At 33.1% G+C, this 26,919-nt stretch overlaps 4 protein-coding genes, 1 long non-coding RNA gene and 1 pseudogene across 8 annotated transcripts; 5 read left to right on the forward strand and 1 right to left on the reverse strand.

Moving 5' to 3' along the window:
• The first annotated feature begins 7,989 nt into the window (after nt 1-7,989).
• LOC140961716 (1-aminocyclopropane-1-carboxylate oxidase 5-like) lies at nt 7,990-9,454 on the forward strand. Its single transcript, XM_073420384.1, has 3 exons — nt 7,990-8,201; nt 8,279-8,514; nt 8,597-9,454. Exons 1-3 carry the CDS (start codon nt 8,100-8,102, stop codon nt 9,213-9,215), a joined length of 957 nt encoding a protein of 318 aa, XP_073276485.1. The 5' UTR covers nt 7,990-8,099; the 3' UTR covers nt 9,216-9,454.
• Nucleotides 9,455-11,251: 1,797 nt separating this feature from the next.
• LOC140971617 (carbon catabolite repressor protein 4 homolog 5-like) lies at nt 11,252-12,586 on the forward strand (annotated as a pseudogene).
• Nucleotides 12,587-12,734: 148 nt separating this feature from the next.
• LOC140971616 (probable receptor-like protein kinase At1g11050) lies at nt 12,735-14,732 on the reverse strand. The gene has a single exon (XM_073433971.1). It carries the CDS (start codon nt 14,643-14,645, stop codon nt 12,891-12,893), a length of 1,755 nt encoding a protein of 584 aa, XP_073290072.1. The 5' UTR covers nt 14,646-14,732; the 3' UTR covers nt 12,735-12,890.
• A 1,992-nt stretch (nt 14,733-16,724) lies between these two features.
• Nucleotides 16,725-17,197, forward strand: LOC140971619 (uncharacterized). Its single transcript, XR_012174346.1, has 2 exons — nt 16,725-16,960; nt 17,073-17,197. It is a non-coding gene; the product is annotated as an uncharacterized lncRNA (long non-coding RNA).
• Nucleotides 17,198-17,683: 486 nt separating this feature from the next.
• Nucleotides 17,684-20,214, forward strand: LOC140971618 (uncharacterized). Its single transcript, XM_073433972.1, has one exon. It carries the CDS (start codon nt 17,961-17,963, stop codon nt 20,067-20,069), a length of 2,109 nt encoding a protein of 702 aa, XP_073290073.1. The 5' UTR covers nt 17,684-17,960; the 3' UTR covers nt 20,070-20,214.
• Nucleotides 20,215-23,222: 3,008 nt separating this feature from the next.
• On the forward strand, nt 23,223-25,631 carry LOC140961725 (uncharacterized). Of its 4 annotated transcripts, none has more exons than XM_073420415.1 (5): nt 23,223-23,360; nt 23,501-23,569; nt 24,217-24,352; nt 24,618-24,718; nt 24,879-25,628. In XM_073420415.1, the coding sequence occupies exons 2-5, from the start codon at nt 23,527-23,529 to the stop codon at nt 24,959-24,961; spliced, it is 363 nt and encodes a 120-aa protein (XP_073276516.1). In that variant the 5' UTR covers nt 23,223-23,360; nt 23,501-23,526; the 3' UTR covers nt 24,962-25,628. The 4 variants fall into 4 exon arrangements, with proteins under 4 accessions (XP_073276516.1, XP_073276494.1, XP_073276509.1 ...); XM_073420393.1 differs by having other exon boundaries at nt 24,812-25,626; XM_073420408.1 differs by lacking the exon at nt 24,618-24,718 and having other exon boundaries at nt 24,954-25,631.
• Nucleotides 25,632-26,919: the final 1,288 nt, after the last annotated feature.

Genomic DNA, 26,919 nt, shown 5'->3' on the forward strand with positions numbered 1-26,919 from the left:
CTTGTGTTAGATTTAGTTGGGTTTCTGCAGGACAAAATCAGAATCACTCATGTTACTTGCGCATTAATCATTAGCTCTAACCAAGATTCCATAGTATGGAATAATATTATATACACACATAAGGATGTAAATGAATAAAACCGTTTGCGAGCTATTCGAAGTTCGGCTCGATAAAAAGCTCGTTTGAATTTGTTTTTTAATCATATCAAACCAAGCCCAAGCTCGATTTTGAGCTCGAAAATTTAATCAAACCAAGCTCAAGCCTAAGGATATTCGGCTCGTGAGCTCGCAAACATGTTCGATAATAGGCTCGCGCGAGATCGAGCTCGGCTCGTTTAGGTGGCTCGTAAGCTCGAGCTCGAGTCGTTTAGGTGGCTCGTAAGCTTGAGCTTGACTCGTTTGTTGAGTTGACAAATAAAAATATTGATACTAATGTCAGTGGAAGGAATTGAATACAAGACATGTTTGAAAAAATGATCAATTCACACCATTTAGTCACAATTACATTTTTAATCTTATTTGCATATCATTCTACTAAAATGTTCTTTAAAATACAATAAATAAAATAAATTAACAGAAGTACATCAACTTATTCTTTTTCCTTAAAAATTTACATAACCAAGTTATATACAAGTTGAGTAATTTTACAAATTATTATACTAAAATATTATATTAAATTGACTTTGCTTGGATCATTCATCATTTTTATTAAAAAATTGTTATAATGGACTTTGCAGGGTAGTTGACTAGTTGTTATTGGAGATGATTTCGTAATTCCTGATTTTAATGGATTCTCTAACGTCCTCTCTACTCTCACCAGACTTAGTTGGAGTATTAAAGGGGTGAAATTATGTCATTGTTATTTATATGGTGATATCAGTATATAATGAATATTCTAGATGTATGATTTTGGGATGTTCAATAATATACTGATTTATGTTTTTTTTTAGCTCTTATTTGTGTCGTTTTGGTTATTTATGAATGAATTTACATTTTTATGTGTGATTTAAAATTAGTTTATAGATATATTTAATTTTTAAAAAGCTCGATTCAAACTCAAACTAGAGCTCAATTCTATGCTTATCGAGCTCGAAAACGAGACGAGCTCAAGCCAGGCTTATTAAACATGTTAAACGAGCTATTAATGAATCAAACTCGAGCCTGGCTTGATTAACATGCTAAACGAGCTTTTAACGAGCCGAGCTCGAGCTTTTCTCGAGCTCAGTAATTTCAATACAAACCGAGCTCGAGCCTGATAATAGAAGCTCGAATCGAGCTCGAGCTTGAGCCTCAAACAATATTAAACAAACCAAGCTCAAGCCTTATACTGTTTGGTTTGGTTTGGATCGTTTACATCCCCTACACACACATAATTTTTCCATAAAAGAAAGCAATAACTATTTAAAAAAGAAGATCCGAAATGAATTGAAAAATAACTTCACATAAATATTTAGTAATCCCAAAATTTTGTCAAAACCGTTTTCATAGTGAAAATTTATTTTATTTTATTTTTTGACTTTTAAATATTTGTCACAAAAATATATTTATAAAGATGACAACGAGCATGTCCCACAATTCATTTGACCATGTTTAGACCAGCCTCAAATGGGGCGGGTTTAATGCCGGATCCTATCCATTATCATCATCATGATCAAAATTGTAAAAACCAAAAAAAAAAAAAAAAAAAAAAAAAACAAATAACATACCAAATTTGTAAAAAAAAATAAATTTAAAAAGTATTAATTTTATTTTTAATTTGAAAATCTAAATTTCACCGGCCTCTTCCACTTCGAGCCTCACGAGTCTGTTCTGTGTCACATTGAGAGGTTAAAAAGACTAACGAAGATTTAGTACCTCGAAATATTTTAGTCAATTTATTAAAGAATAAAAATATATATAGCATCAAAGAAGAATACAAGATTAACATGTATGATGGGTAAATGGTAATATTAAAACCTCATTAAATATATTTAATATGTAACTATCATTGTGTTCACTGATATAACTTTTTTTTATACATATAAACCAAATAATAATAATAATTGAAAGAAAGAATGGAATTGTAATAAAAGAATTCTTCAGTTAAATTGTTGATGGGTTCATGCTATGATCTACTCCAATGTTGCTGACGAATGGTGTGATTTTCTCCGCATAATTTAGCAAGGTTAGAATCTTAGGATACGCGTAGATAAATATTGTCTAGGGTGTCTGCACGTGTAAAGATTTGAATTTGCTTTCCTTTTCTTACATTCCTATCCGTTAATAAATTTGTTTATTATATTATATTTTATTATAATGATGGAAAAATTCAAATAATTTCTCATTGGTGAATTACACCGTTATTCGTTATGAAAAGGAGAGCAAATTCACTCGATGCAATGAATTCAACTTGCACAGAATATACTCATTGGTGTATATCAAGCATATAATATTCAAGACCCTTTCTATTTTATTTATTTATTGTATAATTATTTATAATATTAGACGAGTTCTAAATTAAGTTTTTAAAATTTAATTTTCATTTCTTAAGAATATGTCAGCTATTGAGTCATATATTTGTCCGATATAACTTTGGAAAACATCGTAATTTTATTTTTTAAGAATATGTCAGCTATTGAGGAGTTTGTCACCATACAATGATTATCATTAAATATGATTCAATGAGTGTGAACTTATATATATATATATATGTAACGTATTGATGCACATTCATTTGACAATTTTGTTTCTTTTTTTTAGATATTATAGCATATAATACCTATGATGCATGCTTAATTTTAAAAATTTTAATTTTTTCATAAACATGGTTGTGGTGACGTACACCTATGTGTATATGATTCATTGAATGATCCCGCAAAATTTAGGAAATTAATTTTATAACAGTATAATATAGTCGTTTGACCTCCATATGTGATATTATATTGTTTAAAATAATTATATTTCAGTGATCATCTGCATTTAGTCCATAAGTATTTCATTAGGTGTAATGTTGATCGACGCAACGAAGATATGTTGAGGATAGAAAAGGAGCGTGTAACTAGTTAACTGATTTCCAAAGGCAGAGGGACATTTGGGAAATAGTTTTGTAATAGGAATTCTAAAAGTGCTCAACATGATATAAACGAAATTATGAATTCGAGTCTAACTTAAGTAAGTTCGAACTTTTCATCAATCCGAAATTATTTTGAATAATTATTTGTGAGTTGTTTGCAAGTTTTAATATTTTATTAATATAATATAATTATACATGATAAATATATTTTCAGCATTGATGAGACCAAATTCGAGCAGAAAATATGAACAATTTCGAGCTTCAGATGAGCTCAAATTCGAACTTTAAAACTTTGGTGATATTCAGATCCACCCTAGTGTTGAACATGGAACGATTATATAGTTTAAAATTCAGATCCGAGTTTTCTGTATACCGAGTCTCGATATTGAACAATTGTTTAATTCAATTCAATAAATAGGTTTGTGTTAAACAAATACTATTGAGGCCTTAGAGCCCACAAATAATTCGATTAAATGAGTCGCCCTCACACATGGGACATTATTACAACAAGGTATATTTTCTAAACCCGTTAATTAATTTATTAATATTACATTTGATTCGTGGATTTCGAATAAATTGGGATAATCCATTTGAAAGTATATTTTTAAAGTAAAATATTTATTTAAAAAATCATGCATTTTCACAATATGGAATTGAAGCAAGATCCGGCCAGGTACACGCCGGTGACTTCACACTGCTATTTTATAATTATGTTGAATATTTTGTCAAAGCTTTATATACTGTTTATTTAAAATTCCTTTTCGTTGACTTTTTAAATAATTAATTACATGACTTTCATACTTTATTAATTAATATTAACTGTTGCTATGTCTATCCTTTAATCTGTACTTGTACATAATAAATGAACAATTAAGTCAAAACTATTATTTAAAAAATATAATAGAATGTCGTTAAACATGACGCCAAATACTCAGATTTGGTATTATAAAATTATCAATCGATTAATTAGTTCATTAATCGAAAGATTATTGAATTGTTTATAGAGCCATAAATAAAATATTTTTTTAAAAGTAATATAAAATGTAAAACAAATAAGTAGCTAGTCCGTATTTTATTTATTAAAAAAATGTCTTGAGAATAACACCACGTGTCAGCAGCATGTGGGTTGAAACTTAATTAAAGACTTTTTTCTCCTTTATTACTTATAATTACTTCGGTTTACATGTATTATTTATATTAATTAACAGTTAATTTTGTCTGTTTAAATTAACAAAAAATAATTGGCACGCATCGATTGCGGAGAAGTGACATGTTCTTCTAGGCACTCTTTGAAATTATACATTATTAATCTATTGATAATTTATCTTATTTATTTTTTTTACCTGTTTATATTATTTATTCATAATAATATTATTTATCTACGTCAATCCATCATTAATTATTTATCTTACATCAATCAAATTACTGAATTTGAATTACAATATTATCCTTAACCAATAAAAGTATTAATATTTTATTAATTATTAAAAGAATAAAATTGTAATTTATCATCTTATCTCAATTTTAATCCGTCAAAACCAAACAAATTATTATTTATCAATCAAACCAAATATTATGTTAACTATAAATTTTTTTATTTTTTTCTTATTATATTATACTATTTATCTTCACTCTTTAACTTCAAAAGGTGCCTTATATAGTCTACCGTTTGCTCTTTGTTTTGAAATTATTTTCTTTTATTTTAAAAAAATTATTATTCCAAATTCCCATTTCAAGATGTTTTGAAGAAATATTTTTATGTGTCTAAAACGTTAAATGTATTGAAATTAATTTTCTCATTAGGGGATGAGAATGCATAGTCGCTAGTGAACTCTCTAGCGTTATAAATTTATAATGATGCATGCAATATTTAAATTATTTTTATAACTAATAATTTATAAGTACCATACATTTCACTTCCATTTTAATTTTTTTAAAATTTAATTGGTGCCAGATTTAGTCGCAGAGAATTTAATAATTAACAATGATAATTATTGCCATGATAATTCTTCCAAAAGGCCAACTGTAATGGTTGAAAATTTCAAACTCTTGGCGTAAGGTTTTTATTTCATTTAAGGAACAATAATACATATATTAATTCTTAAAAAGGTGGTCAACACATTTAATTCAACAATTGAGCATTTTTAATATTAATTAATATATTCTTCCCTTTGAATCCATTTTAATAAGTCGATGTTTAAATGAAATTCAACAAATAAAAATAGCACTATGATTATGCATAAACATATTCCTTTTAATATATGTAATAATAATAATTAACTCTCTGTGTGTGTGTGTGTGAAATGAGTCAAAGTAACTATAAAAATATATAAAAATTATTGCAACGGCCACTGGTGTACCTTTGACGTACTATTCACTAAACAATTTTTATTAGGTGTAATTCTTGCAAAGTGGCATGATTTAATTTGTCGAGCGAAAAATTAATTATCCGTAATTATTATTTAAACAAAATCCAGCTGTCCAAAACAAGATAAAATTATATGTAGTTTGTGTTGCATATGTTCTACGTTTATCCGGGTTTGCGTCCAATGAATGCCAAATAGATTTAAAAACTTATAAAATGTGCAATTTGTGTTACCTAAAAAATTATGGGAATTAAATGCAATTGATATGGCGGCATTTCGTAGAACACATTGGGAAGAAGCATCGCAAATGGGAAACTTCCAAATTTATGCCACAAATCAGAAAAGGCTAATAATATATGTACATAATAATACAAGGACTTGACTCATATTATAGGGTTAGGAAATGAATAAGTCTCTATTGTCAAGGTCTCATATATCTGTAATCGTGAGATAAGTTAATTTGATCCATATATCCATAACTATCATGAATAATAATAGTTTTGACATAAAAAATAATATTTTTTTATGAGTTCGATCGGGTCGGGTCGGGTCGGGTCGAAGATCCGTCTCACAAAATTAACCCGTTAAATGATCTCACATGATTTTTTTTGTTAGAAAATTTGTAATACTCCGATGGTAGAATGAGTATTATCGAGTTTTATGACCGAAGTTTGAAAGTGTTAATGATAGATTTTTATAACAACTTGACTTAATCAATCAGTTACAAAAACAAATAAAAAATAAATTATTGCATAAAAATCAAATGAATATTTCCTCTACCAGGAAACATTAATGTGCCCTCATGGTTATGACATTAAATGAAGAAACCGACGATTTGTACGATAGATATCTTGTTAACTTACGTGTCATATCATATTAATGTAACCACGTAAGAATTTTAATTTCAATTAAAAAATATAAAGAAGCTGGCGATGTCGTGCATTTAAAATCGAGATTAGGACGATAACTTTGTTTATCATCGAGTAATCATACCGTAACCCTCAATATGCGAGCAAATTAATTTATTTGTTACAAATTCTTTATTTTATAAAGTCAAAGGGGAAGTAATAATTCGATGTAAAAAATTAAGAGTCAACGTAATTAATGTGTTACGCGATGCATATTTAATTGCGGGTGATCGTGTATGTGTTGTACAAGAACAAATTATTATAGTTATAATAAACTAATATCCGTTAATTCCAAAATTAATATAACATTGATAGATATAAGTAATTTATTTAACATGATTAATTAATTATATGGCGTTTGGTATATAAGTTGAGTATGAGTTAAACAATCATCATATTATCAATTACACGAAATTTTTATATTTATTAAGGGATGTTAGTTTAGAATTTTTTTCTGGAAAAATCAAAATTATAGCAAGAAAATTATCTTTGTCCAAATTCTCTATTATTGTAGGTAATAAAATTATGGTTTTTTATTTCATAAATTTAGTTTTTACATTGGATTTTCTACTACCTCCATATGATAGAGATTAAAAAAAAAAAAAGTTAGCATGCATGCATTCAATCAATAGATGTGCTACATTTCGTGGTTGAAGCTATTGCGACACACGATCTTCTGTCAAAAAAACATGGAGAGAAAGAGAAGAAATGAGATATAATTTAAATCTACAATTAATTTATTCAGATTTTTTTTTTTAGAATTGAATTATCATGAACAAATAAAAAATTAAGAATGAGTTCCATTTATCTATAAGAAAATAATGAGGTGATTTTAGTAAATTCAAATTGCGAGGCATATATATTAAATTTTCAAGACAAAAACTCTAGTTACACGGTCTCACTGATCGTATTTTGTGAGACATATATCTTATTTGAGTCATCCATGAAAAAATATTACTTTTTATGCTCACAGTATTACTTTTTATTGTGAATATCGGAAGGGTTGACCCGTCTCACAAATAAAAATTTGTGAGACCGTCTCACAAGAGACCTACTCTAAATCCAAATATGCTTTCTGATATAATATCGAAAAAATATATATTATACGAGCTGAAGGTGCGCTTGCGAGCATTGAAACTGGAATTAACATAGTAACCTAATTCCATCGAAACTGGAGTTGACTTTGTAAATTATTGTTTAATATCAAATCCAATAATTAATCTCGCAGCGTTGACATTTTTACCTAATTGCGTCAAGCCTAGGCGATAATATTGATAAATCAAATTTTAAAACGATGTTCAACGTACATATGACCTAAAAAAGAATGCTCTGTTATGGGGCGTATTATATATACTTAGTGTCCCTTCACACGCGTTGCGTTAACACACATTAATTTTTTTGTGTTATTTTTAGATCAGAAACAAATTTACTAAAATAATTTTTTATGATATTTTTATTAAATAAATATAATATTTGTGTGTGTGTGTATATATAAATGCAAATTTTTTACCTTAACGAGTTTTGACATCGTGTCGCCGTCCTTTCTATTACTGCAACGGATACGTGGATACTAAAATAATATGAAATGAACTAATAAATACAAAGCGTTGACATTATTATTGGGGATGGGGGGAAATATTGCTGCAATATAAATAGGCCAGCACGCAAAGTTATTGAGCACCAAATTAAGCATTTTTAGTACTGCTAATTAATTAACTGCAAGAACAGCAGGAAATCTTAAGCATTAGATATATATATTATAGAAACTTTTCCATGGCGATCCCTGTAATTGATTTCTCAAAACTCAATGGAGACGAGAGACCCAAAACCCTGGCTCAAATTGGCCATTGCTGCGAAGACTGGGGATTCTTTCAGGTACTTTTATTTCTTCAAGCTAGCTAGCTATAGTATACGTTAAGAAGTAATAATTAATTACTTGCACTTATGAACAGTTGATCAATCATGGAATCTGTGAGGATCTCCTGGAGAGGGTGAAGAAGGTTGCTTCAGAATGCTACAAGTTTGAAAGAGAGCCAGGCTTCAAGAATTCGAAACCGGTGAACCTGCTGAAGGAATTGGTTGAGAAGAGAAGTGATGAATGTTTAGTAGAAAACGTTGATTGGGAGGATGTTTTCTTGCTCTCATATGATAATCATGATGAATTGCCTTCAAAAACACCTGGTTTCAAGTAAGTTATAATTGATCATAAGATGTTCTTGGAATATTCAAATAAGTTTATATAACAATTTTAAATATATTACTATTAACAGGGAAACCATGAAGGAATACCGAGCTGAACTGAAGAAACTGGCGTTCAAAGTGATGGAAGCAATGGACGAGAACTTAGGCCTGCCAAAAGGGTACATCAACAAGGCGTTCAACGGTGGAGAAGAAGAAGAAGAAGAGAACTCGGCCTTTTTCGGGACAAAGGTGAGCCACTACCCACCATGCCCACGCCCAGATAAGGTCAACGGCCTCCGAGCCCACACAGATGCTGGAGGAGTGATCTTACTCTTCCAAGACGACGTAGCGAACGGCCTTCAAATCCTGAAAGACGGGGTTTGGATCGATGTGCAGCCGATCAAAAATGCCATAGTGATCAACACAGGCGATCAGATTGAAGTGTTGAGCAATGGCAAGTACAAGAGTGTCTGGCATCGGGTTTTGGCGTTACCGGAGGGGAACAGGAGATCGATTGCCTCGTTTTATAACCCATCTTTTAAGGCCACCATCGAGCCCGCCGAGGAACTGGTACTTGCACAGAATAAGCTACAAATGGAGAATTCGGCCAAGTATCCCAAGTTCGTGTTCGGGGACTATATGTCTGTTTATGCTGAACAAAAGTTTTTGCCTAAGGAGCCAAGGTTCCAAGCTGTGAAAGCAATCTAAGGAGGACTGACCAAATGCAATCGAATGTACTCATAAATTACTTGTAGTGCTTTTTTCTCGTTCTTGATTATTTGTTGTGTGAAATTCAGTGATAAAGCTGTCTTTTAAACTTATTGGGTTTTTGTGTGTCTTCTTCTTTTTTCCCTGTTATTGATCAGGAGTTGGTGGATTCAGACATTCAGTGATGTAATTGTCATTATAGTGAAACGCTTTATTGAAAGAATGAGCTTTCTAGGCCATTGCTAGCCTTGTTCTTTGGTTTCATGATGCCATGGTACTATATGTTCTTTATATATATATATATAATAATTTTATATTTATTTCCGGATAGTGGTTTATAAGTTTATGTACAAAAATGATTGAAAAAGGTACATGTGATAACATTTTTATGGATTTAAAGATGGTACTCGATCGTGGATTCATATAAGATATGACAATTTTCAAAACAAATATTGATATAAAAAATGATTAATGGAATATATTCATCATGACAAGAATAAAGTTCGTGATTTTGCTTGGATCTGCATGTGAGCCCTCCTTCTTAAGGGATAAGAAATTGTTTTTACAACGCAATTTCCAAACATCATAAAGCTTATTTTAATTTTGCTCATTGCCATGCAACATGCATATCTCTTAATTGGTTTTGTGTATTGGTAAATATACGCATATACATTGTCAGTGCTGGGATCTATTTCTTCTTCTTTTTAATATATATTGAAAGCTAGTTCCCTGTACGGTTCAAAAGCGAAGGGCTGCTACTTCACAGCCCGAAGTCCCCAACTTCCGTCCATTGGATGCTAATTCATATTACTGCTTGGGTGAGTCTACGTCGTTTTCCATACTTCTCTTTGAGATTTTAATTTTACAGTTCGAATAATGTCTTACTTTTAATCTTGGCCGGTGTACTTTGCTCAGTATGATATTCTAAGTTTTTTCCCCGATGGAGCTGTCGTGGAAGATTTCTCTGGCTGGTGACATGAACTGTAGTGATTAGATGCTAATATCTGGTAGTGTATAGGCTTGGTGTTAATAAGATGTTTACTCCTGGTGTATCGAAGTTGGTGTCAATCAGGGGCAGAATTAGGAACGTAATCGAGGGCTTGACGTTTGATTGAACTTATTTTGGAATTTGGGGTTGGATTGGAAAGATTAATTACCTTTAAATGTTGAATATTTCCTGTAATATGATAACTCATGTGGAGCTAATGTTAACCAGTTTCTCACATCTTGAAGTAAATAAATGTGGTTTCCTTCAACCGTCCTTTGAAAAATATATATATGTAAATATAATACATGATATCTATTCACTAAAAAAAAAAAAAGAGTTGTGCCGGTCAAAACCGTCGTTTTAAACCGTCGCTAAACCAATGGTTTTTTGTAGTGATTCATTATTCAAACTTAACTTTTACAATGAGAATGGAAGCTGTTTCATTCCGCATTCAGACGTCTATGGAAATTCATTTCTTAATCCAACAACCTTACATTTCTGAATGTCACCAATGAGAAACACTAGTGGTTGAAATTAAAAAAAAAAGTTATTATTTTGCTTATGTCCTGATTTTCGTAGTGCACCAATATGCAAAATGCAATCATTTGTATGATCAGCAACAATCTGATAGTTAATACTCAACTTATAGTCTCCCTCTTTTGTGGTTAGCTATTATTACAGAAGCAATTATCTGACTATCACTACTAGCTCTGTTTGTCATTGTTTGTATCATATAATCATAATGAATTATCTTTTTATCTCGTTGAGTTATGTACAGACTACAGATTCATCTAGACGCCGACAAATTTTAAACGACTTCAGTAATGGGTCACGATAGCATCAACCTTACCCTACCAGTGGAGCATTCTCCTTTTCTTCTTCCTACTTCTTCAGAAAATCATTCTCACGGCCACCAAAGAAGCAGAAACAAACAAAATATTTTAGCTCTAGAAACCGAAACCCACTTGCAAATTCGAACCCTACAACCTGGTTCATTCCAAAAATTTCTTTCTTACACACAAAGGCATCCTGTTTCCCGCACTGCCGGCAAGTGGCAAGACAAGAACTGCAGAAAATCAGGTAAAACATTTGGTCATCGCAAGTGGGCTTACACCAATCATGATACATCTAAAAATAATATCGTTCTTGTATCGTATAATATTTTTGGTGTTGACAATGCGGCAAAGCCCAGAATTGTACAGGGATGTATCTCCAAAATATATGGATTGGGAATTTCGGAAAAACCTTCTGTATCAGGAAGTCACAGATTACCAACCAAGTATCTTGTGTTTTCAGGAGGTGGATCACTTTGATGATCTGAACGATTTTTTTGGGAAAAATGGCTTCAAAGGTGTACACAAGACTCGTACAGGTGAAGCATGTGATGGATGTGCCATATTTTGGAAAGCCGAGCAATTTACCTTGTTGCATGAAGAGAGCATAGATTTCCAGAGCTTTGGACTCCGTAATAATGTTGCGCAATTTTGTGTTTTAAAGATGAATCAAATCTTGCCTGGTGGTGATGATATTACAGTATCTCCAAGTGATACGGCCTCTCCAAGCTTAGTGATGGGAAACGTACACGTCCTCTACAATCCTAAACGTGGAGATATCAAACTGAAGCAGATGCGAATTTTTCTTAGAAGGCCTATAAATTGTCACAAGAATGGGGTTGCATATCAGTTGTGAGTGCTGGGGACCTGAATAGTTTACCCCAGAGTGCAATGTATCAGTTTCTGGCTTATCAGAGTTGCATACCCAACAACACGATCGAAGAAAGATATCTGGCAAAATATGACCATCTGAACATGCAGAATCCCAATTTTGGAGAAATCATGTTTGGAGATGGACCGGTGAAGAATTAATGCTGGCTATTGGTTCAAGAAACAGTTACCTAAGGCGTCCGTTAAAGTTCTCCAGTGCTTATGCTAAGATTCCTGGAAGTTTCAAGTACAGGGATAAAGTTGGAGAACCTCTGGCGACATCGTACCATTCCATGTTCACTGGAACGGTTGACTACATATGGCATACTTTAGACCTTGCTCATGTTAGAATTCTTGAAACTTTGCCGACGCACAGGTTAAAGAAAACCGGAGGTCTTCCAAGTAAGAAATGGGGTAGTGACCATCTTGCACTTGTACGTGAACTTGCTTTTGTTAATGATATTAATTAGCTTCGGCTAAAAGGCAACATATTTATTGCAAGATCTGGTGTTCCGTGAGGATACAATGGATGCCAAATTTGGTCCCTTGGTCGTTTTGATTCTTATAACAAACATATCGATTCAGGAGAGAATTCGTAGGTACTACATTTATCTTCTGACGCTTGTAGAGGTTTTATAGTCGCGCAGTTTCGGGTAAAAGGTGTATTAAAGGACTGCTTTTTCAAATCACCCTTTACTCCTATTATTATTTGTTCTAGTATTTCGTTTCATACTTCGAAGGTAATGGATATGTAAGTTACCCGTGCATTCCTTCGAGTGGACGTACTTTTAAACTGTAAAAACATATTTAATGGCAACTGAGTTCAAATTCAAATTTTTATTGCATAAGCATTTCTGTACGTAATCTTGGAAAGCTAGTGGAATACAAGATATCTTTGTTATTCGAATCTAATCATCGGGAACTGCTAGAGCTTGGCATAGCTCGTGATCCCTCATTTGTAGACATGCTATTATTTAACGATGTTTACAATGAATGGTGGCTAAGAGGCAATGGTCGTTCGGGCAGTCGTGGGATGTCGATATCACCTTCAAGCATCTTCAGAGCATCAGCAATTGTAGGTCTAAGTGACACCATTACATGAGCACTGAGAATTCCTACAAGCACAAATCTCTCCATGACTCCCTTTGGCCCATCATTTATTATTGATGCATGAAATATATCTTCGACTTTTTCAGATTTCAGAAGCGCCCAAGCCCAGTCAGTGATCAAAATTTTCGAAGGCTCGGATGCATCTAGTACCCTTCTCCCACTCATAACCTCAAGAATCAAAATTCCAAAACTGTAAACGTCGCTTTTCTCTGTTAATTGTCCATAAAGGGCGTACTCTGGTGCTAGATATCCATATGTGCCAGCAACCCTTGTGGTAAGATGAGATTGGCCCTCTGTGCTCTGCTTAGCTAAACCAAAATCTGCAACTCTTGCTTTCATATCTGAGTCAAGAAGGATGTTTGTAGCCTTTATGTCCCGATGATAAATCGCAGGTTTGATACCATAATGCAAGTAGGCTAGCCCTTTTGCAACGTCTAGAATTATGTTCTTACGCTGGGGCCATGATAGTGGCTTCCTTCCACTACTGAAAAGGTGCTCATCCAAGCTTCCATTTGACATGAAATCATAAACCAGATATCTTCTTTTACCTTTAAATGGATCACTTGTAACACAAAAACCCTTTAAAGCCAGAAGATTTCTGTGTCTTATCATGCTTATTATCTCTGCCTCATTAGCGAATTCATCATCCGCTTTAGAATCCAAGTCAAGAATTTGCTTGATAGCAACTCCCGTGCCATCGGAAACCGTTCCTTTATACACAATTCCGTATCCACCCTGCCCTATCATATTCTTTTGCGAGAACCCATTGGTGGCATGTTCCAATTCTGTTACATGAAACCATTTAGCACCTGTATTGGGTACCCTAGATTTGACTGAACTTACATATTTTTCATGCACAATATGTTGTCTTTTTCTCTTTTCCCAGTTTCTGTAAATCAAGAATAAAATCACTGCAAAGCAGAATCCTACAAACCCTCCTACAAAGCCGAAGACGAGTTTTCGGTTCGTATTATTCCATTTTTTACCAGTTTTTGATGTATATAAGGGGATGCCAAATATGCAAGAAGCTATTCTTGGATCCTCAGGTCCAAAATCGTTGACAATAGCAGCGGCATACAATATAGTGAAGAAGAAGCATTTTGTGGAATTGGGTTGCAAAGAAACCAGGTAAGAATTGACCTCCAATCCTGCATCTAGGCACAAACCGCACCTTGTCAATCCTGTCAAGTCTCCGTTACAGGACGATTCAAGCGGGCTTGATGTACGTACCTTTTGGGTCCAGTCATGAGTTGTTATAATGCCCGCACAACTGGTGGATGGCCTATTGACAAATTCACCCGTGTCATTGAAGCACGAAGCGAACAGAGAGGTCGAAATCGATACAGATGCGAGACTTTTTTCAAAGTTGGCAATGCAAGAAGATGAAGTATTCACATCAGGGAGATAAAACGTGGAGGTTTGTTTAAGGTATTGAGCAAGCCCCATGCCGAAAACGCTAAGCAGAGTTTGACAGCAACTGGATTGAGCTGGTTCATGACAGAGGGAACTGTCCCATGGGAAGGTTCCCACATAGGTAAAATCAATTGGACACGAAGAATTAGCTGCAGAATTTGTGTTAACGTTGATGAAGAATAGGAGGAAAGGGAAAAGAATTCGGAATTTGCCCATCTCTTGTTCTGCAATGTCCCAGTTATAGTTTTAATCAGTTGTTTATAAAAGGTTTTGATGTAGAAAATTAAGTCATTATCAATCTTGGCTGCTGGGATCAGATTCAAGTTTGGGACTGCAGAGTTTACGTTTGAATTTTTTATGATGGTCAAAGTTCGGCAGCACAAGTGTTTTGAAATCTGAAAGTATTCATTACTTCAATTCCTTTATTCTTCGTACAAATAATTTTACCTCTTACTCACTCAAAACATCAAATATATGCCCGGTATATAAATCATAATCACAATTTAAATCATGATATAGATGAATGATGATTATTTATCCCTCAGCACATTGTTGAGTGGAAAAGAAAACTAATTATAAGGTTAATATCTATCAAACCGTACACAACTATATATATAATAAAATATAATATAATATTAATTAAAAGTTTCAAAAATAAATTTGTATAAATCACATAGTGTGTGTGCCCAAAAGGGACAACCTGCCACAGGCTGGAGATTCAAGTTGCCAATTTCCATTTAAAATTTTACACCCTGTGTTGTAATTTCTTTTTATCGTATCACTGTGTTGTGGGTTTTGTTTAAAACTAATTTAATTTTAAAATTTTTTTTCAAAAACAATGTAAAAAAAAAAAAACATTTTCAAAACTACTGTAATTCGCGCTTACGAAGCACGGACTATGCTCACGTAGAGCAGTGTCCGCGCTTCGTAAGCACGGACGCTGGTCCACGTAAGCGAAGAAATATTTTAGCAACGGAATATAAATAAAAACCGTCGCTAATTAGCGACGGTTTTTTAAACCGTCGGTAAAATTGAATTAGCGACGGTTTATAATCTGTCGCTAATTTTAGCGACAGTTAAAAACCGTCGCTTTTAGGAATCAGTGACAGTTCAAAAACCGTCGCTAATTTTTCTTAAATCGTCGCTAAATTTAGCGACGGGTAAACACCGTCGCTGTAAGGAATTAACCGTCGCTGATTAAACCGCCGCTAAATGACGAAATACCTACCTTTTTACACGCCCACATATAATTGTATCAACAGCATGCACATGTACGCCGCGGATAATCTTGAACTTTCAACGGCTTGCAACTTTACAGCGTGCAATATACGCTGCGAAAAGCCATTTTTTTTGTAGTGAAGATAGAGAAAAAAAGAGATAAAAAAGTTCATCAAAAAAACAAGTTACTATTCAACCTAGTTTTTTCAGTGACTCAGGGATGGCTGACTTTGGTTTGTTTGGTCGGCAGGATTTTAAGACTTCGTCTTTGTCGAACATACACAGTTTTACAAATTTGCTTAATGTTGGTCCGCATCATCTTATACATGACATTCGACCACATAATGATGTTGAGGAAAATGAACAACATTCAATTGAGATATCTCAGTCTTGATGAATTTCTTGTTTGTTTCTTTCTCTGTCTCCACGTGAGCAGCGTCCGCGCTCCGTAAGCGCGGATTACAGTAGTTTTGAAAATGTTTTTTTTTACATTATTTTTGAAAAAATATTTTAAAATTAACCCTGTGTTGTATTTGGCGCTTGATTCTTCTGGTATCTATCACAATTGTCAATTTTAAAATCTACTGAGACTGATAAATGGTGGGTAAGTTAACAATTATTTAATCCATTTAAACTACATTTGATAATTTAATTAATCAATTCATATTATATACTAATGAAAGTACTAATGAAAGATGTACACTTATTACGTGTTTTATTATTATTATTAAATTGATCGAATAATACTAAATAATTATAACAAAATTATTTTCATTAGAAAATTGACGTGATATCATAATCATCATTTAATAGCGTCACTTGATGAAAAATGATTAAAATTTGCCCACCATTGCTCCTCACCATTCTAATAACACGCCCACGATGAGACAAATTCATAGGCTATATCAAAATCATATATTTCTGTGAAATTTTTTAGCTGTTTTCCAATCGAAATAATGGATGATTTCGGAGGCAATATACCCCGATGTGATGCAGGAAAAGAAGGCAATATACGTGCCTTGTTTTCCTCGTTGCAACAGGTGTGTTTCTGATGCATAATGGTTGGGGTTGATGTAGCTGGCCACTAATATTTTCTGCTTGAAGTTAAATTTTTAGTTGAATATTTGTGCTTCAATTTGATACATAAATATATGCTGTTTTGGCCTGAATGTGCTTGGAGACCAGTTTCATTGACAGATATGATTACTTCAGATTCGGTGAAGAAAGTCTATAAAAAGGCGGCCTTATATGTCCATCCAGACAAAGTTCAACAAAAGGGAGCTAATATCCAACAAAAATATATTGCTGAAAAGGTTTTAGTACTGCTACTTAATTATCATGAATCCACCAATATGTTCTTGGATTAATCCGAGCTAGATTCGTAAAACTGCTAGTTCCTCGCTCGTTTAATCTTGTGTTGCATAGGAAGCAAGGAACAAATTTAGCGCAGAGGAACTTCGATGAGATAATTGCTGCGCAAATAATTGTGAATATAATTGGCATATGGTTGTAAGAATGATTGACAGGTACTGAGACACTGGAAATTCACCGCTATGGTTTTCATGTGATTCTTTAACTATTACCTTTTTCATTTGTTCCGTTGTGTACTGTACGTACTTCTTGTAAGACACTAGGTTTATGGAAGGTTAGACTATGTTACCTTAAGATTATTGTTTTTGTATATGTTCGAATATCACTAGATTACGTAAATATCTTATATATTTATAAAAATTGACGTAGATGTTGATGCTGTAAAGACTAATATTTAACAAGATCATAAAAACTTAGAATAATCCAATTATAGATGACATCCTATTACTATTTTTTCAGGTAAATAGTATAGCGGCTGTTCCACTTGCGCGAAATGCTAGGTATTTTTAAACTTATTCGGATATTCTTTTTGTAGTATGCATGTTTGTGTATGAATTAAATTCCTATGAAGTTAGAGTTATTGGAATCAAAAGTACCATTTTCGAAATAATGAAAATATATTGTAATAAAATATATAATAATTTATTTTATAGAAGGAGAAGCACTTAAATGTTCGTATACAATTTTTCCAAAAAGACAAAAACATTTGGGGGAGTATAATAGTATTTAATTTGAACAATTGAATTATTTTAGTAACACGTGGAGCTCAAATAAATTTATATTGGACCATATCTAAAGTGTACATCGTGCAGCACGTGACCTTATCCAAACCCCTTTCAAACCCAACAAGCGCCAAGTGCTGGACTTCACTCTGCGTCAGCTCTTACGTATCATCATCTTATTCTTATATGTCCTATCTTTGACGATAATCTTCGTCCAGAAATGAAGTATTCGTACCAAAAGGCACTGTCTTGCTTCTTTCTATTCTATTTTCTGCTATCACAATGTCAAATTTCCAATGCTACGGCTGAACATTACCGCGGCGGCGCCAGCAGCATAGCATTTGCTACGGTGGGGAGACCAAGATATGCGTTTGATATCTACTCCCTCCGAATATCAGACCCATCGAAGGAACTCCGTCTCACCGATGGGAATTCCATCAATTTCAACGGCTATTTTGCATCAGTCTCATCAGCGCTCCCTTTCTTGAAGAACTATTCCCTGCCGTCTGTTAACCTTGTGTACGTAACTGAACGCAACGGGTCGACGAGTATATATCTGGATGCAGTCCATTTTTCTCCTTCGTTACGTGTGCAACCGCGATCCCTTCTTGGAGTTTCTACTCAGTTTAATCGAGTTCAGATACCCTTGGTGGGCGATGACAAGTTCAACGGCCTAGTTTCGATGAAGGACAGGCCGAGTTTAGTGGGTCAGAGTTTGGTTTACGTATCCACCCACGAAAACCCGGGTAAGCCTCGTGCGAGTTGGTCCGCTGTTTACTCGACTCAGTTGACTACTGGGTCGACTCTTAGGCTGACGCCGAAAGGGGTGGCGGATTTCAGCCCCGCCGTGTCTCCGTCGGGGGCCTGGACTGCGGTAGCGTCGTATGGGGAAGAGGGTTGGCATGGAGATATTCAAGAACTGGGTACGGATATCTATGTGGTCTCGACTCTTGATGGATCCAACAGGATCAAGGTAATTGAGCATGGAGGATGGCCGAGCTGGGCCGATGATTCGACTTTGTATTTTCACCGAAGGTGTGATGATGGGTGGTGGGGTGTTTTCAAGGCAGTTTTGACGGTGGAAAATGGTCGATTCCACTCCAAGTCCACGGTGGCAGAGAGAGTAACGCCACGGGGTTTGCACGCTTTCACTCCAGCTGCTTCTGTTGCAAACAAGAACTTCATTGCTGTGGCTACAAGAAGACCCGGATCCCAGTATCGCCACATAGAGCTATTTGACGTTGTTTTGAGTGAGTTCATCGAGTTAACCAGAACCATTTCACCGAATGCACATCACTACAACCCGTTTATCTCACCCGACTCCGCACTGGTCGGGTACCACAAATGCAGAGGAACAACTAGTGGTGGCCGGACCAATGAGTTACATGTTGAGAGTGTTAACAGTCCATTACCAAATATTTCCTTATTCCGTATAGGTGGATCATTTCCCTCGTTTTCACCGGATGGATTACGGATCGCTTACGTGAAATCCCCGGGTGTTTATGTCATGAATAGTGATGGATCGGGTGCCCGAATGGTTTCTAGTCGATCCGCCTTTTCGACGGCTTGGGATTGGAAGAGGAAAGGAGTGGTGTACACGAGTGTTGGGCCTACGTTTGCTAGTGAAACCTCGAAGGTTGATATCATATCTATCAATGTGGATGATGATGATCTGAGTTACAAAACCTTAACCATAGGTGGTGAAAACAATGCATTTCCCTCTGCCTCGCCCGATGGAAAATGGGTCGTGTTCAGATCCGGTAGGTCGGGTCACAAGAACTTGTACATAATGGATGCTTTGGATGGAGAAAAAGGAGCTCTCCATAGGTTGACAGAAGGTCCATGGAGCGATACTATGTGTAATTGGTCACCTGATGGTGACTGGATCGCCTTCGCGTCGGATCGGGAGGATGCCGGTTCAGGTAGTTTCGAGTTGTTCAAGATTCATCCGAATGGGACAGGGCTGCAGAAGCTGATACAGAGCGGCTCGGGTGGAAGAACGAACCACCCATGGTTTAGTCCGGATGGGAAATACATTGCGTTAACATCAGATTATGCAGGTGTTTCATCTGAACCAATATCGAACCCGCATCAATTCCAGCCGTACGGGGATCTTTTTGTGATCAAATCAGATGGTTCAGGGATCCGTAGATTGACGCACAACTCGTACGAGGATGGTACCCCGACATGGGGGCTGAAAGCATCGGTAGTAGCTAATGTCGAGTTGTCTGATTCTGAATCATTGTGTTCGTTTGAGGATTGCCGCTGGCTAAGCATAAGCACAACGAAAAGTTTAGGTTCATCAAACAGGCAGTGTGCTGAGATTTAGGTTTTTCCTGGGTCATCTTTGAAAACTCTGTTTTGTTTCGTACGGTGTTGAGTAAATTTTATAAATAAAAACTTGTTACAGATTTTATTATTAAAATATCTATGCTTCAAACTAATTAATTAATGAGGGGATAATTATTTTTTTTGTTCTGTAATTTGTTTTTTTAATCATTTTAACGGTGATTTTGTATTTTAGTCTTGTAAATTGCTTTTTTTTTTTTTTTTTTTTTTTTTTTTTTTTTTTTTTTTNTTTGAATTTTTATTCATACAACATTGCATTTTTTTTTCCTATTTTTGGTCATGATGAATTTGCTGCATGTTTTTCGTTGTTGGTTTTTTTAAAATAGATTTTTGGAAGAAAACTTGAATACACGTCTGTAAGTTGTAAGTTACATGATTACAGTTGTAAATTTATCGTTAATATGATAGAAAATAATAACAATATTCAAGTTATTGAATTAAAAATGTAAATTTATTCTTAACATAAAAAAATGGGAAAAAATGCAAATTAGATATGAATTTAAATGTAATTTTCCTTTTATAATGTTGCATCATATTGAGCGGCACATAAAAAATATTGAATTTAGTTGGATCATATGAACTCGTTCAAATATTTCATTCTCGAGCACTAAGCCAAAAATAAATAAATTTTTTAATGGGTTCAAAAGTGAGAAAAAATAAAATTATATATAGAAAAAGGAAAAAAAAAATTAGGAGCTCCCGATAGTTTTGTAAGGTGTAAGCATTTTTGTGCAGGTCCAACGTAAATAAATATAAAAAAAAACTATAAAAATCAATAATAAAAAGGGAAAAATAATAATAGAATTCTTAATAATTGTCCTTTAGTAATAAGAAATAAATTATATATTTATTTTTGGTAAAAATAATATTAAAAAGACTAATATTTTTAGTTTTTGCTACTAAAATAGTATTAGAATTTTTATCCCTATATTTAGAAACAATAGTATTATTAATGCAATAATAATAATGTCGAGATGCATATCACTAAACCAAAAATTACAATTATTAATTTAAATATAACTTTAATTTTGTATATTTATGATAGTGCAGAGTTTCATAATAAGTTATATGATAGTGCATAGTTTCATAATAAGTTATAAGTAGAAATGAGGGGTTGCACATGATAGGGATAATGCTCTCAAAGCATTTTAATTATAGTATGTTTTTATTATCGATAAAAAAACATTAATTATTTAAATTTGCATTCAATTTTTTGTCTTGAATATCATTACAAAATCTCTAGTTTATTAGATTTAATAATGATTTTAGTACATATCAGAGTTAGATATACGAGAAAATTAAGATAATGAATAATAAATTTAAATTAAGTACATGATGAAATTATTTAAAACATCACTAATGCAGTCCATAAACCTATTGAATGTGATCATCTTATTCGTACCATTGATGTGTAGACATCTATATGAGAACATTTTTATATAAAACATCACTAATGCAGTCCATAAACCTATTGAATGTGATCATCTTATTCGTACCATTGATGTGAAGACATCTATATGAGAACATTTTTATATAATGAGATTATATAAGACGATTTAATTAATAATTTCATAATAAATTCTATTATTATTATGAAATTCAAGTTAAATCATCGTATATTAACATATCTTAATCTGAGGTGATTATAGACTAAGTTCGTTTCAATGTAATTCTTAATTTGTTTGTTTAAAGTTTGTAATTGCGCGTTACAACACTTTGCATTTTAGATCTGTATTTGAAATGAATGAATGTTAATTCACTTTTATTAGATTTTTTAATAGAAAATCCTTTTTTTTTTTAAATACGTTAATTTGGATACTGATCAAAATAATCTAAGTTCGGCTAGGTCTCTTTTTAATTTTTGAATTAATTCGATTCTGCCAAGCATTTTAGTTTAACCGATAATTTATTAATTTCTAATTTTGATAATATTATTATTTTTCATCATTATTGTTAATTTTAATTTTTTTAACATTATTATTATTATTATTATTATTAGTTTATTTAATATGATTTATTGTCATTTATTTATCATATTATCAGGTTTTTTTATTAAAATAATAAAAAATCATAATGTTTACATAAAAATGTAATGATAAGTGGAGGTGGGAAAAAATATCGAATTTTCGATATACCGAGATTATCGTACCGAAAAAATGTCGAATTTACCGAATTTTCGGTATACCAAGATTTCGGTACGGTACGGTACGGTAACAATACCGAATTTTTCGGTACGGTAACGGTGTGTAATTTGAAAATTTCAATATATACCGAAATACCTAATAAATATACAAAAATTTTAAAATGTATATAATATTTTAGAACAATAAATTTATAAAAAATTTAAAATGTAATGTTTTTTTGGGTATAAAACGGCATATACTGATACCGTACCGAAAATTTCGGCCGAAATCTCGGTATACCGAAATTTTCGGTACGATATCGATATAAATTTTTTTATACCGTAATTTTCGGTATGATATACGATATAAAATTTTCGTTATAATACGATATAACACCCTAGCCTGGCTTCTTGAACAATTAAAAGCAGGGGGTCGGGATGTACCCTCGGTCCCCCGTCTTATTGCAATTTAATTGGGATAATATATCAAATGATCTCTATAATTTTGGTCCATTCTCATTTCAGTCCCTTGATATGTTCATGCGTCGATTTATCTCCAATTTTTTTTCAATGGTTACCCGAAATAATCAGCGACATTAACTTGACTGTAAAAAATTAACGGTTTGAACACGTGAATTTCACATTTTTTATTTTGTCCTAAAATTAAAATAGAAACTCTCGTTTTCATTTCATCATTCGATTTTGATATGATTCTTTTATTTGATTTGTGAAAGAATTATGACAAAATCGAGTCGATGGAATGAAAATAAGGGTTCATGGGATTTTAATTTAATGGAAGAATAAAATACTTGACATTAATATGTTCGAAGTGTCGATGATTGACGGTCGAGGAATATTTAGGGTCAATTTTAAAACCTTTAAGGACTAAATCGACACGTGAATATATCGAGGGACTGAACTAGGAATGAACCCAAACTATGGGACCTTTCTCGTATTCCTTCGTTAGATTATTTGATATTTTGGTAAATTCGTTTATTTTTTTGTATCGACGGTTCTCTATTCTTCAACAAATACAAATTATTTTCCTATATGAATCTCGATTTTATGCATAACCAAACTCTAGAATTTTCAAGTACATTTCAATGTCGAATTGTTGTTTTACTTAAATCCTTGGAATTCATATCTCAGGTAATCCATACTCTCTTATTCAGTCGGTCCTGATTTTTATTCTCTTTTGGTAATACTCAGTCTATTTCGCATGGAAATGTGATTAAAAATTAATTTCTCAAATGAATCGAAGATTTGGATTTGGATTTATTATTGGTTAGATATTGATCACAATTTATTTGATAAAATGCTCCCATTCGAAGCATCGGCCATCTGCCAGAAGAAGAATCGTAAGTGAACTTGATATTTGTTTGGGGTCAAATCAGTTGTTTTTACTTAAGTAGTAGCGATAAATTATGAATTTTCAGAATATTAACTTTGGAAAAAGATCAGTGGCTCTTAAGTCCGTTAAAGTTTCTTTCTTTTCGAGTTAGTTATGGCTATTATTAATTGTTCTTGGGTTATTTTTGTCACAAAAACTCTTGAGAGAGATCGTCTCAAAATTTTGTGATAATGATCTCTTGTTTGACTCAATTCGTGAAAAATATAATGTAAAAGACTATATAACAAGAGACATATTATATTTTAATTGTATGTATCTTGTAAACTAGTTTTTGCAGAGGTACATGCATTTGTCATGAAGTATAAAGATGCTAAGATATGCCTCACTTTTGTTTGTTTTAGTACCAATTTGTTGTTGATTGATTTAGTTAAGGCGTTTATTATTTTGTGATAATTAAAATATAAGATTAAAAGAACCAGATCATATTAGACCAAATGAAAAAATGAATATGTGGTGCAAAATTCGTACTTTCTGATGTAACAATTTGAAAGTGAAAAAATGTAACACTGATTTGATGAGATTAGTTTCCAAACATTTCTTTTTGGGATTTCTGTTTTAAGCAAAAAAGCTAATCTTTTTTTTAATTGTTTACAGAAAAAAATTGTTATGAAGCAGTTCCTGGCCACTTATCAATGGGGAATGTTGTTGGCTCTTTTTCTTCCGGATTTGCTCAACTAGTAAACACAATTTTGGGTCGCCCACTCGATTTCCTTGCTGGGAAAAACTGCGAGTAAGTTATGTTACTGTCATAGTTCTTTCTTTGACGATATTTTTTTGTAATTTGGAAATGTGCCAACTACATTTCATCATTTTACCAGTTCCAAGGTATTATACTATTATTCATCGGAATTTGGTGAATTATTTTGAGAAAAACTGATAAATTGCATTGGATGTAATTTTGAGTGCTTTTTTTGCATTGAGCAGGAATACATCATGAGTCTTTTGTTTGTTCATCAGGATGTTTTTTTTTAACTTCACATACTTATATTTTGCAGTTCAATATGTGGTTCAACATGGGATTTTGTCTGTTACATCGAAAACTTTTGTGTTACACATTTGCTCAAGTTGGTCATGGTGGCGACATTAGTTTATTTTGGTGAGTGAATTTAGGAATGAAAAAATATTATCCTAGTAGCTAATCTTTAAACGAAGTTAAAATTTTATCTCTTTGTCGAAAATGATAATGCAGTTCTCTTATTCTTCTATCTCTTATACAACTTGGGAATCTGCCAATGCATTTGCCACTCTATCTGTAGAATCATATGGGCTTGCTTTTCAACTTGTTTTTCGTCGTTGGATTTCTGTTGTACGTACTTATGTTTCAAGCTCAGTACCGTGAAGAGGAGACGACGAAGAAGAAGGAGAGACATTGAAGAATCAGTAGAAACCAGTTCTAGTACTAGTGAAGGGGGGTATGAATTAGGTAAAACCTCTGTGTTGCAACATAATAGGAATCTTGGCCGTAGGAGGTCGAGTTTTAGTATTAGGAGGAATTACAAAGATGAGCATTTGAGGCGGACTTTGAGGCCTAATAATCATCGTTCACGCGTAAGGGTTGCAAGGGATCATTCCCTTCACCTGCCTAGGAGAAAGAGTTTCAAGAATGGCGAATGCAGTATGAGCCCTCTTCACCATCATATTCGGGTTACAAGGAGTTCAAGATTCGCACATAAGGGATCCATGCACAGAAGTGGGATTCACCATAGGAGAAGGTAAAGTTTTAGATTGTTGAAGGGATGGTTCGTAAATGAACTTTTGATATTGTTTATGAGATTCAATCAAGATATTCATTATTTATGACACGATTTATAGAAATTTGAAAATGTTTAAAGTTTCCATCTGGATTGATTTAGAAATAATGGATGCACAAAGTCATGATATGTCTGTTCTCTGAGGCAGAATTGTGAAGAATCCACTCTACCATACATACCCTTTTGAAGTGAAAAGTATTTTGTAGTGAAAATTGAAAATTTGAGATGAGAAAAGAAGTGGGGCCTCGTACTTGAGTTAAATGGCCCACCAAAGTTAGCTCCCAATTGATTGAAGTAGCCCATCATCATTTATATGCACAATATTATCTATGTCTAAATGGTTGGATTGAAGTGACATGTCCTCCCTAAAAAATATCTAATTATGATATCATGTCCCCTCCTTGCGAACAACCCCATTTCACGGGCTAGCGCAAAACAGAGTTGACCACCCCTAACTAATAAGGTGACCTTTTTAAAATTAACTTTAATATTCCAAAATTTTGAATGGTTTTGCAGTAAAAATAAACGAATATAACAAAATAAGTGCATTTATATGGTAGATATGTCATTTTTTTTTTTATCTTGATCTTCCCATGATATTTTTAGTTACTATTTTTTTTTTCATTTTTTGTCTATGTAATTTAACAAATATGATAAATTAGTAATCATAAAATTAACATAAAAATTCATATGAAATCGTCTCATGAGTTAAATTTGTGAGACAGATCTTCTTTTCGATATGATCCATGAAAAATATTAAATCTTCTTTTCGATATGATCAATGAAAAATATTAATTTTTATGCAAAAAATATTACTTTTTGCTCCAAGTATAGATCAAGTCAACACGTCTAACACATATAGATATGTCAAACAATCTCATTAGATACTTATTCTAAAATTAACGGTGATGGCTATATATATCTACGATTTCTACAAGTCACCGATTAGAGATGACAATGAGACGGGGCGAGGCGAGGCGGGGGCGGGTTTGTCATCCCCATCCCGATCTCCGAATTCCATCTCCACTCCCAATACCCGTCCCGATCTCCGCTTTTTCGGATTCGGAGAATCCCCAAATCCGAAACTACGAGGATCAACTTTTCATCCCCGTTTCAAAAATATTAATGAGGCAAGACGAGGACGGGTTCGGGGATTTTCTCAAACCAAAACTTATTATTATTAGTGTTAATATTATTATTAATATTTTAAAAAATATAATTATTATTATATTACTAATACTAATATTATTACTATTATTGATATTATTTTCGAGTTGGGTTCGAGGATGATGATGATAATATCATACCCGTCCCGAACTACTTCCGGGATTTTAAAAAAAACCCCATGATTTTAAAAAAATCCCCAAACCCAAATTTGAAAAAATCGGGGATTCACATCCCCGTTTCAGGTTTTCTCCATTGGGTCCCAAATCTGTGAGGAAAATCGTCATCCGTATCATCGATCGCATTCTAATTATTCCATTTAATTTGATTTTTCAGTATATTTATAAAATATTTTAATCTGATACACTGTAGTTCATTTCGT

Source organism: Primulina huaijiensis, chromosome 2, assembly GCF_012295235.1.
Source record: "Primulina huaijiensis isolate GDHJ02 chromosome 2, ASM1229523v2, whole genome shotgun sequence".
Taxonomy (NCBI): Eukaryota; Viridiplantae; Streptophyta; class Magnoliopsida; order Lamiales; family Gesneriaceae; genus Primulina; species Primulina huaijiensis.

What these genes read in the sequence shown, in the direction of transcription:
- LOC140971618 (XM_073433972.1), top strand. Translation starts at nt 17,961, where the DNA reads ATGAAGTATTCGTACCAAAAGGCACTGTCTTGCTTCTTTCTATTCTAT.
- LOC140961725 (XM_073420393.1), top strand. Translation starts at nt 23,527, where the DNA reads ATGCTCCCATTCGAAGCATCGGCCATCTGCCAGAAGAAGAATC. An exon ending in CATCTGCCAGAAGAAGAATC is followed by an intron (nt 23,570 to 24,216) that starts GTAAGTGAACTT and finishes AATTGTTTACAG; the next exon opens with AAAAAAATTGTTATGAAGCA. An exon ending in CTTGCTGGGAAAAACTGCGA is followed by an intron (nt 24,353 to 24,617) that starts GTAAGTTATGTT and finishes TATATTTTGCAG; the next exon opens with TTCAATATGTGGTTCAACAT.
- LOC140971616 (XM_073433971.1), bottom strand. Translation starts at nt 14,645, where the DNA reads ATGGGCAAATTCCGAATTCTTTTCCCTTTCCTCCTATTCTTCATCAAC.
- LOC140961716 (XM_073420384.1), top strand. Translation starts at nt 8,100, where the DNA reads ATGGCGATCCCTGTAATTGATTTCTCAAAACTCAATGGAGACGAGAGA. An exon ending in AAGACTGGGGATTCTTTCAG is followed by an intron (nt 8,202 to 8,278) that starts GTACTTTTATTT and finishes ACTTATGAACAG; the next exon opens with TTGATCAATCATGGAATCTG. An exon ending in TCAAAAACACCTGGTTTCAA is followed by an intron (nt 8,515 to 8,596) that starts GTAAGTTATAAT and finishes TACTATTAACAG; the next exon opens with GGAAACCATGAAGGAATACC.